The sequence below is a fragment of the Typopeltis vanoorti genome, chromosome 6 (genome assembly GCF_054136105.1).
Source record: "Typopeltis vanoorti isolate ZY-2024b chromosome 6, IOZ_Tvanoo_1.0, whole genome shotgun sequence".
NCBI lineage: Eukaryota > Metazoa > Arthropoda > Arachnida > Uropygi > Thelyphonidae > Typopeltis > Typopeltis vanoorti.
The window spans coordinates 50815729-50828447 of NC_143554.1; the positions used below are offsets into that span (position 1 = coordinate 50815729).

At 35.7% G+C, this 12719-nt stretch overlaps 1 protein-coding gene across 1 annotated transcript in view; it reads left to right on the forward strand.

The window, feature by feature from the left end:
* Positions 1 to 4618: 4618 nt before the first annotated feature.
* The window catches only part of LOC150105447 (protein partner of bursicon-like), a 36072-nt gene continuing 27971 nt past the window's right edge, over positions 4619 to 12719 (forward strand). The window contains exon 1 of the mRNA XM_090393965.1: positions 4619 to 4882. Within this exon, the coding sequence (XP_090250091.1) occupies positions 4619 to 4882 (264 nt within the window). The remainder of the gene's footprint in view (positions 4883 to 12719) is intronic.

The window sequence follows — 12719 nt, forward strand, 5'->3', positions numbered from 1 at the left end:
ACTTTTTAAAATCGGTTTTCTCATGTGTAGGCTTCGCCTTTTCGCCAAAAACTAGAGAATCCAAAAAAGGTAATTGGCACATGAACTGGGTTACTTAAATAGCACGTTTAACATTTGTAGTTACTTGTTCATATTTTTAAGACTTTCGAACACAAAGACTAGAAGTAATAAATTATCACAAGAGTAGCAAACAGAGAAAATTCTCAGAATGGTTAGAGTGCAGAATGAATAGGAATCTCTGTGCATATTAAAGTTTAACCTGTTTATTCACTGAAAAAAAAAACAGTCCTTAAAAAAAAAACTGAGTTGGCGATGATACGTAATAAGTGACACTGTTACTTATTACGTATCTACTTATGATTATATTTATTTACTACGTATATACTTATGATTATTTCATACCATCACTCACAGAACTTTTAACAGTGGAGAAAACTATATATAAAACCGTCTTAATTATAGTTAATGTTAAGCATTTCCATAGCAAAAATGGAAGAACGATGGGACATTGCGACCTTCTCGTCGTGATGAGAGGAATCGTTATATGGACTTTTTCAATTGAAGGTGAGCTAGCTGATCTCATAGGGGGTAGCAGAGATTTTTCTCACGGAAGCTCGGGTTTTTCATCCCGCAAACAGATTACACCATTTACAGACAAATAATACTAAAAGTGGGCAATGGATAACGTTCTAAGTAGACGATGAGTAGTGATGTTGTGTGTGTAAATGAAGGCCTGAGTGTTGTAGACGGTAGATTGTTGGGCCGTCAGCAATGAGTCTTTGTTTCCATGGAGGTGGGGTTACGTCAATGATAATAATGGTTCTTGGAGTTGTAGTCATTAAAAAATCGATAACTTAGGACTGGATAAAATGCTCGTGCTGTTCATATGTTACGATTATCAAAATAAACAAGTTTTACTGTTTTTCTAAATTTAGTTTCATATTATTATGAGTATTGCTTGTCAGATAAAGTATCAGGACTCATCGTGAGAATACTCCACACTCGATATGGCTTCATTCTGCGTACAAAACCTTTCTTTTGTTAACTGAGTGCATTCTTCGGACGATTCGCATATTTTCCAGGAGAGGAAACAAGCTGCTTCGTCAAAAATGCACGTTATTTGATAACAAATAGCAAGATTTATGTGTGAGATCAATTTCCGTAGGTCAAGTTGAGACAACTACTTTGCACTGGCTTGTAAAAGTTCCTTGTTTGGTCCATACAACAGCACTCGAATTATTCTTATCCCATCAATGCCGATGTATAATAGGCCTACAACTTTCGTTTTAACTGAAAGAAAAAAAAATGGTTGGGAGTGTATATGTATATAATAATACTGCTAAACATAATATGGCTAAATAAAATACTCTGCAGTACTGCTGTTCATAAAAACTTGAAAGATTCAATATTCCAATCTTTAAATTTCTTGGGATTATAAACTAAGCATGATTTTTAATAAACCTAATTACTAGGTGTAAAATTTATTTATTTATTTTATTTTTTTTTTTTTTTGTAGAGTTGACAGATATTGTTTTATTGTATAAGATCTTTGGCTGAAATTTTAAAATATATACATTAGTTAATGTATATTAAAAAATACATTAGTCTTAAGAAGTTTGAAATTTTGCTGTTGAGCCTTTTGATAAGTGCTTATTAATTCTGATTTACATTATGCGTTTTACTGATGATAATCTACTAAGATTAACTTTTCTTTTCAATCGTAAATTTGATCAGTTTTGTGACACATTTCAGCAAAAACAGATCTTAGTATACCATCTTTAACTAAAACAGGTAACATGAACTAGAAATAATAAGCAAGGCTACTAGACGAGCAATATTTCTAAGTACTTAAAACTAATTATTTCATTATATTAAAATTTCATCCAAAGATCTTAAAGAATAAAAAAAAATCTGTTAATTAAAATAACATCATTCTAATTAATTTTTTTAATGCTTAGTTTATGATCAACAGAAAATTAGGGCTTTTTTTTTTATTTTTTTTCAATTAAAAATATTTCGACTAGTATTTCAGTATACTTTTTCCCTCCCTTTAGTGTTGCTGTTGAATTTCATTAGAGTAAAAACATTAATCGTAAAGAAATGAAATTCCGATGTATTCCTCCGTTAACTACTGATATTATTTACACATTTAATGCATTTTGCTACACTTTTACTTTTAAGAACGTCCATTTTTGTTGCTGAAATTAAAACTATAGGAGTATTACATTTTCCCACAATCCTTAGTTACGATCGATTGATGCCGCTTTTTTTTTTTTTTTTTTTTTTATTATTTCCTCTCCAACTCTCTTGTAACTTTGAGATATTAGTATCGGTAGAGAAGTTATAGGAGCTGTAACAGCGACGCCACGAGATTCACAACAGAGGTAAGTGATATTCATTTATGTTAGGAATAACAGGGAAGAGATGATGATGAGGTTATCGAAAATAAAATATTATCTTTTAAAATATATGTATAGAGATTAAGTAAATAAAAATAACTGAGGTACGTATTTTCTTCAAATATACAACTTTCAACTTTGATTTATGAATAAATTTTAAATCCTCTTAAGATTTAGTAAAATTCTAAATGTCATACACTCGTGTTGTTTACAATAGAGTTTTTCTTAGCCAATTATAGCTGAAAATTTATATTATTCGAAATAAACTATCATAAATAAAATAAAGACAGCTAGGTAAGTAGGTAGGTAAAAACGAAAATTCCTTTTTATGCTTTTACAAATATTTAGTTATTAGGTGCAACATTTAATGACTGGTATCTCTAGTTCGATAATTTTTATTCATTTTCTACCTGTTCTAACAAGAACTAAAACAGGCAAAAACTGATAATTTTTAATTAACTTATAATTTGAATCAATTGATTTCTTCCACTTAAAATAACAATAGGATACTGCCATTCTCCGTCCATGAAAAACTTTTAGAGCGTGTTTATCTTTTGACATATAGGCAGATTAAAAAAAAAAAAAAAAGGCGCAAACTGAATTTAAGATTCTTTTCAATTTTTATACAGGATTTATTATGAAATAAAATGCATGTATTAACATTGATGTCTTTTTCGAAAATAAAATTTCGTATAAGATATATATATAAAAAAAAACTTTTGATTTTTGTTTTCTATACCTCCTTAGTTATTTGTATACTATACAGTAAACCCTCGATTTAACGGACTAATAGGGACTAAGGGTGTCCGTTAAATCGAAAGTCCGTTAAATCACGAATTTTTAATAATAAAAATATCTGTAACATTATACTGCAATTTTATCAATATTAGCACTGTAATAAAAAAAATTGTTTTATACACAATTTTCACACTTTTAGATAAGTTAATGTGAAGTTAATGTTCGATGTTGAGGCGCTTGGTTTAGGTAATCCTGCTTTGAAAAAAGTATCAAGTTTTTTTGTTTTTTTTTTGAACTTTTGAATTCGCTGTTTTTTTTATAATTAACTCCCTAAAATTACTAAAATGTATGTAATAAAACTGCCGCAGAAAGTCACGCCACGCGACAAAAGAACCAATTACAGTGCGATTGGTATGATCACGTCCTAATCATTCGCCGAACATGTTATTTTTTTAATTTTTTATTTTTTTTACACAACTCTCTCTCTCTCTCTCTCTCTCTCTGGTCTTAGTAATATCATATATAGTAATATGAAATAATGCATGATGGTTTCGTTTTCACTATCCCTTAGTGATATACTTCCAATTATTTTATGCAATTTCTTCATTAATCTCACAGGTAGATATATTTTTAATTATATCTTTAATCTATCTTATATCTATAATTAGATATTTTAAACAAGAAGTATCGTGCCTTTCTTCTTCCATTTGGGTTAGATCCCACTGTCAGTCACGGCCAAGTAACTTGTTTTTCAGACTTAATTTACGTTATGATAAGGTAATTAACACCATGAGAGTAAAGAAATCATCGGTTTGTCCGTTTTATAGGAGGAAGGACTCTTGCTAATAAAATATGAGACCAGCTAATTAACCAGCAGTTGATAAGATTTTTATAAGTGTCTTTATGTCTTCGACAGAAAAATCGAACCTAGGTATTTTCAATCTCGTTTGGTTTGAAAATACTTATGGAAGCAATTAGTTAAATTGCAAACTTTGAATTTGGAGAATCAGTGTAGATTCATTACAATTGTTTTCAATTAGAAATCAACTGAAGGCGTATACATAAAAATGAAGCTAAGGGTGTAAGCAATGTTGTACTATTAATCATTACGTGGTTGGTGTTTTGCTACTGATTGGGCCGAGTACTAATGAAATAATACATGTCGGTTTCGTTTGCACTAATCTTACATAACTGTTTATTTTTCCTACCACAATTTCTAATTTCCATAAATTCAACATATTTTACTATATGCTGGAACTGTACATGTCTGAGCGTTAAGATATGTGAATAATACAACCTCAGGGGTCCAAATGATTAGAGGTGGTGCTTGTCAATGAAATGGTTCTAATCTCACGTAAAGCAGAGATAATTTAAAGTTCCCCTTTGGACAAGCGAATGGCTTCTTATTAGATTTTTTAAGTTACTTAAAATATGTCGTATGCTGTGCAAATTAATGAAATGATTTATTTTATCTAATATAGATGGTGACCACCACCTGGACGATTGCTTTTTGCTCCTTTATTTTTGCAGTTTTAAGTTCAGAAAATATCCATCATTTACCTGTTGATGATGGTACAGAAACATGTAAAACTCACTCCGCAGTAATCTCAATTATTAAAGAAGATTATGATGAATTTGGAAGTGTTACTAGGACGTGTAGTGGATCCCTGGAAGTTGCTAAGTGTGAAGGCAAATGTCCGTCTCAAGTCCAACCAAGTGTTGTAATACCCACAGGATTTTTGAAGGTTAGCTTTTTTAGATTCTAGTTTGCAAACTTTTGAAGAAAAATCTAAGTAATGCAGCTTGTCTCGATATAAAAATCTTTCGCATTTTCAAATCGGCTAAGCAAGAAGAGTTCGCACTTTCTAAAATCTCTTGATAATACTCATCGCTTAGTGTCTCTCATACTGTAACAGAATTTTGATAGAGTGACCTCAAGTTATAAATGTATGATGCCAAAAATCGTGTTAAAGAGATAGCTTAATAATAAAGAAACTTATTATCATTAAAATGAACTATCTGCAAGTTGTTTGGGAAATGGGCATAATTTAGTTGTTATGATTAAATCAAAACAACTACAGCTGTCGAAGTATATTGTTAATGGTGTATGTCATCGAACAAATTTGTTTGCCTTTTACATTTTAGAAGCTAATTCTGCTGGAAAAAAACAAAAAAAAACAACTCAGACAGTTTCATATGTGACAGGCTAACTTATTTTCAGCTGAAATGCCCGTATATATTATTCTTCCGATTCGAACCGGATGTTTCCAAAAGGCAAGCTTTTTCTTCTAATGTTTTGGCGGTACTGAAATAATTTAGAATGAAATATATGAGTGTTCCATCAATATTCTGTTTATGCTTTGGAAGAAGACTTAGGTACAGTTATATTAGTTTATATTTATTATATTTACCGATGGAGTAAAGAAGGTCCAAATAAGATGGGAAAATGTACTCCATAACTGGGGAGGGAAATCAATAGTATTCTTCATTACAGTATTTGTTTCAGATTTGTTTAACTTAAGTTGTCTTTATTAATTTATGTAATGCTAAGGTTCAAAGACACTAAACAGCTATTCGCTATTCTTATTACAAGCAGCGATGTCTTCGCACACAGAATTACAGAATTTCAGACGAGCATTAATAACTGCTTTTCAAATTCTGAACTTTTAATGTTTTTATTTTTATATTATATTATATAATATTTTTATTTTTAATATGAACTTGCACTTAAGTAGATGCAAAACCCATAATACTGCAGTGCTAGTGTGCAAGAAAGTGATTAATTAAAAAAAAGAAGGAATTTGTTGATGTGTTTAAAAGTTTCAAGTTCATGTGTGTGTGTTCGTGTGCGCGTGCGCGGATCCAGCAGTCAGTCGTGTTTTTACAAGCTGAGAGGAAAGTGGAGAAACAGTGGTAGCCAGTTCCATGTGGCAGCACTCATGAAATATCCGTATACGAAACGTATAATGCAGAAGAAAAGAATCTATGAGAAAGTGACTAGAGAGAGAGAGAGAGAGAGAGAGAGAGAGAGAGAGAGAGAGAGAATAGCGATCACTATTTAAGACATTAGTTACTGAAGGTCTCGAATTATTTGAACACTGAAACGTTTGTCCAACGAGGAGAAGGAGGAGTGAAATGTATCGTCATCAGCAAAGCTAAATAAGATTTGAGGCTAATGAGATAAGATTATCAACGTCCAGGAGGCAGAATGCTGGTGAAAGCATTGTTCGAAGTCCAAAGAGAGGAAACTATCCATCCACAATGACACGCATTTAACGACCGAGGAAACTGTTGATCTAGTTGTAAATGTCAGCCCATAAGCCACGAGTTATGTCAAGAACAACCACGAGTTCCCCAAAAAACCTTTCTATGGCTGGCTTGTGTTCAAAGGCGGACAAGGTTGCCTAGGATGATCTGCTCTGGCAGAGAATGGTAGCGTAGAAACTGATGGTTGATAACCTTATCTCTGAGAGGACTGAAACTGGGGATAATAAGACGACGGTTTAATGATTGACTTTTTTTTTTTTTGAAAAAACAGGCAAATCGCCAGGAGAACACATACAAACAGATATGACGCAGGCTTCATAGCCTTAATCGCTTTAACTTTCGGACATAATCACAATCAACAACAATTATAAAAAAAACGACCAGTGGTTGGAAATAACCTGGACATGATTCTCGCATCCGACGTTAGGAACATTTATTCAGAATAAAATAGTTTTTGCAACCTAAAGTGAGTTATCCGGTCTCATATGGAAAGTAGAATCTTTTATTTCGAATAATTTGGGATTTTCATTCATGCATTCATTCAAATGGATAACCCAGCCTGAGAACATCAGAACTTATAATGGGCCTCAGGGAAAGAAAAGAAACTCAGGATTATTATTACTCGTCATTAATAATAAGTATATAATAATAATTATTATTATTTCTTTCCTCCCATAATATAGTAATAAAAAAAACTCTATTACTACTACGACTACTACTACTACTACTACTAACTAACTAACTCCATATTAATGAAAGGCATTAATATGGAGTTAGTCCATCCTCTTCTGCTATAACAGTCTTCAATCCATTTACGCAATCAAGGCTTTTACCATTAGATTTTGGTACGGTGCTGTGGTAATTCCCGTCCACTTTTCCAGAAGATCATTAATGAGGTCAATTACCGACGCGAGGTGATTCGGTCTGGCTTGAAATCAGCATTCCAATTAATTCCATAAGTGTTTAATTAGGTTGTGATCAGTGATCAGACCTTTGAAGGTACTGAACTGTTACCATACAATTGGTAACAGTTCACAGAACTGTGTACAATGCAATAATGTCATTAAGGCTGCATAGTTAAGATTCCCTGTCACTCGAGCTAGGGAGGGGACAGCCCGAATCATGAAAAACAGCCCCCAGATCATGATATCTCCTCTACCAAATTTCGCAGTTGGCAAAATACATTCGGGAAGGTAGTGCTGTCTCAGCATCAGCCAAACCCGGACTCTCCATCGGACTACTGGATGGAGAAGCGCGATTCATCACTCCAGAGAACATATTTCCACTGGTCCAGAGTCCAACGGCGGCTAGCTTTACACCGCTCCACAGACAATTGGAATTGTTCTTGCTGGTAGTATTGTCGTTGCTTTCAGAAGCATTTCGGACTCGATAGCGAGTGTTTCGACAGATGATAGGGGCGATATTTTCACTTTAGTGCGTCATCACTCGGTAGTCCGCCTCTGTTATTTTATGTGGCCAAACAGGTCGCGATTGTACTGTTGCTGTTTTTCCTAGGCGTTTCCACTTCACAATAACATCATTTACAATTGATCGAGACAGCTGCAGCAGGACAGAAATTTCCCGAACTGACTTGTTGCAAAGGTGGCAGTGCCACGTCGAAAGTCACTGAGCTGTTCAGTACAGACCATGTTTGTCTATAAAGATTGCAAGATATACAGTATCTGTATGTTCCATTGTGCAATGGATGTGATGTATATAGCCATATTAACTACGACGAATGGGTCCAGATATTTTTGATCAGATAATGTCGGAAGTGTTTTCAGAGAACTCCCGAAAGCTAAGTATAATTTTTAGTGAAAATTAGAATATAGGTTTAAATCATAACGTAATATTGTCTAATTTTTGTAGCTTGTTGTGTCTGTGTGATTTTGGTGTGAATTCCGTTATTTAATTTAGTATTTAACGATACGTTTCAGAGATTTGAATATGGCGCCAATGCGACGTAAGAATAATGGCGTCCAAAAATACGACGCCATTGTTCAAAAACTGTAATGTGAGAGAGTTTGTCCAATGTGATGTGTGTGGGATGTATGCATTCCCGAATGAGGCTGGAGTTTGAATTGAAAGTGATAGTGGTGTGAGAATGTGCAGAAAGTGTAAGCACAGTGAGGAGTTGAAGTATGTGTCAGGTTGTGAGACTTATGGTTGAAGAAAGCCAGAATGTGAGTGAAAATAGTGGCTTGATAGAGAATTGCGATGTACAAGATGGCAATGAGAGCGGTGATCAAAGAAAGAGTGAAAGCAACTATACAGAGAGAGAAAATGGTTTAAATTATAAAAAAAAAAAATGAGGAATTATTTGCAGGAAGTGAGATCGCTAGGTTGCGCGCAGTGATACAAAATGCGCAGCGGCAATTAGAGCACCTGCAAAACTCTTTCCAGAGTGATTCGGCTAACGTAAATAAACAAGCGTTTGAAAGGAAAAATAAGCGTAAGAGTGGGAGAGTTTTCTGAAATGAAGGAAAGAGTGTTGTATGGTGACTCGTTATTAAGAGGAGTGATAGATGGGAGTTTAATTAAATCGTACTTACCGGGTACGAAATTTAAGGATGTAAGTGAGAGTATTAGAGCACAAAAACAGAGGGCGAAGGAATTGATAGTTGTGGCGGGTACGAATGAATTGAAAGGAGATAAATTTTTTATGAGAGAGGACTTGAAAGCATTGTTAAAGGTAGCGAAAGAAAAGAGTGACAGAATTAGAATGGTGAGTCTGTTGCCGCGGTATGACAGAGAGGAGTTTAGAAGGAGGTCCATAATCGCAAACGACATTATAAGCAGGTTATGCAGGCCGTGTGTGTGGAATTCGTGGACGTGTGGAATGAGTTTGATGGACGAAAGGAGTTATACAAGATGGATGACCTGCATTTGAAAGGATTTGGTGTGCGGGCACTGGAAAAAGTGTTGCTGAATGAAGTGAAAATGGATGCAGAACCAGGGAAACTAGAACTACCAAGGGGGGGGGGATATGCGCACATCAGTGAGATAGTTGAATGTAAGAATAATGTACCCGAGCCAGTACTATGGACAAAAAATGGGAATGGGATATTTAGAATAAAGCATCAAGATAGGGGTGGGACAAAGGGATCAATGCACTTCATGTATACTAATGCTAGGCGTATTAGGAACAAGAAGGAAGAATTTTTGGCCTTGATTGGCTCTTCCTACCACAGGTTATTGGCATTAGTGAAACATGGCTGAGGGAAGATGATGTAGTTAGTGGGATAGAATGTGTAGGTTATAGTGTGTTTAGGAGGGACAGAGAGAATAAAATGGGGGGAGGGATGTTATTGATGATAGCTGATGAACTGCAGCCAAGGAAAATTGAAGTTGTATCGCAAGATAGTGAAAAGAGCTCATTTGAGGCTATTTGATGTAAGATTGAGACTGGCAGAATAAAATATACAGTTGGGTGCTGCTACAGACCAGGTGATGGAATAGATGGTGGAGATAGTATGCATAAACAAATTGATGAAATGAGTGAAAGGAGGGTAATTATTATGGGGGATTTCAACTATGGTAACATTGATTGGAAGGAGGAGAGGACACATGTGAGGAAGGAAATAGATTTTATTCAATTATCAAAGGATAACTATCCTAGACAGCATGTAATTGAAAATGCTAGGGGTGTGAGAGTGCTTGACCTGGTAATAGCATCTCAGAATTTGACTGTAATGAATATGACCATGTTGCCACCTATTGGCGAGAGTGATGATAAGGTAGCTTGACCTGGGAGGTGGCTAAAGGTGTGGAATTTTCGGTTAAGACAGGGTATATGTGGAATTACCGTGCTGGCAAGTATGACAAGCTTAGGAGATTGCTTGGATCAGTGACATGGCATGTACAACTGCAAGAGCTGGATGTCGATAGAACATGGGAAGTGGTCAAGGAGCATTTACAGGAGGTTATGGCTGATTGTATACCTAGGGTCCGAATAGTAAAACAAGTAGGGGGGTTAATGGATGAATAACACCATTAAGTCTGAGCTGCAAAAAAAGAAACAACTGTGGAGGGAATTTAAAGAAAGGAGTGACCTGCAGGCATACGAACGGTACAAAGTGCAGGCCAGAAGGGTAACGAGTGTGGTAAAAAAAAGCAAAAGCGGATGATGAAAGGAAACTAGCTATGCAAACTAAAGAGAATCCCAAACAGTTCTTTTAATATGCTGCAAGCAAGAAAAAACTGTACACGGCAAAATGATTTTAAGGAATGACGATGGTAAGGAGGTCACTGAATCAGTCGATATAGTGGAGTTACTGAGTGAGCAATTTGCAAAAGTATATCATCCAGGTGGTGACATTGAAAAAATGAAGGAACCATTAGTTTATACGGGAATTGTGATGAATGAAGTGGAGGTGAATAGTCTATTACAGAACCTTAATGTGAATACATCTGTGGGATTGGATGGTATACCGGCGCGGGTCTTGCGTGAAGCGGCTAAGGAATTATCAGTGCCCTTGACCATGTTGTTTAATCTGAGTCTCGGATCTGGTTTAGTCCTGAAGGTGTGAAAAGAGGGGAAAATAGTTTCACTGCATAAAGGAGGATCCAAGACTACGGTTACAAATTACCGACCAATCAGCATATCAGGAGTCGTTGTCAAGGTCTCGGAGAAAGTAGTCAAGGGAAAAATATAGGAATGGATTGATGAAAATGAGATACTGTACGGGGGACAGCATGGCTTTGTGAACGGTAGATCATGCCTCAGTAACTTGCTCAAGTTTTATAACATGGTGACGACTGAACCGGATAAGGGTAATGGGTTTACAGTGATACCACATGGAATTCTAATCCGTAAACTACAACATATGGGAATGGATATAGGGTTGGTGAGATGGATAGGTGGGTGGTTGATGGAGAGATATCAAAGAGTAGTTTATTCAGGAGGAGAGTGCAAAAGACGGCCTGTGACTAATGGTTGGCCGCAGGGTTCTGTTCTTGGACCATTGTTGTTTAATCTGTTCATTAACGATATAGGGAAGGATCTAAGAGGAACAGTTCATTTGTTCGCTGATGATGCCAAGTTGGGTAGGGCGATAGTGAATGCAGAAGATGTCAAAATCTTGCAGGATGACTTGGATAGATTGGAGTTCTGGGCTAAGGAGAATGGATGTCAATTTAATGTGACAAAATGTAAGGTTATGTATTTTGGGGTGAAAAGATTAGCAGCAGTATACCACATTGGTGGAACTGTACTCCAGGAGATTGATGAGGCCAGGGACTTGGGAGTGTTGGTGTACAGGGAGATGAAGTTTAGGGGGCACATTGCAAAAGTGGCTAAATCAACTCATCAACTCACTTGGTTGTTGAAAAATACTTAGACGAGCAGAGACAAGCAAGTTATTGTACCTCTGTAGCGAGCCTTGATAAGACCTCATCTCGACTACTTGCCCAGATTTGGTCACCTAGGTTCCTTCTTGATGGGGAGAAGGTGGAGAGAATCCAGAGGCGAGTGACTAAGATGATAGCGGGTCTATGGAATGAACCATATGAGAACAGGTTGAAGATTTGTGGGTTGCAGAAATTAGTTGATAGGCGGAAAAGGGGAGATATGGTAGAGACATTCAAAAAGGTTTAAAAGGTTTCTATAGGATAAATTCAGAGGATATTTTTGAGATCAGGACTAGTGGTGGGAGAACTAGGGGGAACCTATGGTAGCTGGGTGTGGTTAGCAGGGTTCTTTACTTTTAGAGTGGTAAATGAGTGGTATAAGCTGCCAGAGGCTGTTGTGGGTGCTATGACGGTGAGTGAGTTCAAGGCAAGGTATGATAGATACTGTGAGAATGTCGTATAGTTGTGTGGACATGATGTTTAGGGCCTCCCTCGATGAGTCTAAGGACTCCCTGGAGTCTCTCGTAATAATGATAATAATAATAATAATAATAATAATAATAATAATAATAATAATAATAATAATAATAATGTACCTTTCCGTACAATATTTGTAACTCTTCTGGCCTGCTCTTAATAATTTTCGTAGTTGGCAGGTCCTTATGCACATGCTATTCCTTTAACATCATCTTTTTCTTAAGAATATCTTACATAAAGATTGCACATTCATTTCTCTCCTATCCTACTTGTTTCTCGAGTTCTACGAATGCATTCCAGTAATGGAATATTTAGACATTTTTAATGCTTATGCATTGCCGATAAATCTACACCACGGGATGAAACCAGGTATTTTCCTTAGCTGGTCAAAATTTTCTGCTTTGTGGTTCAACATGCAACCTTTTCTGAAAGTAATATACTTAGTCATTTATGCAAACAAGTATCCAATCAAGCTTCAACATTCTCTTC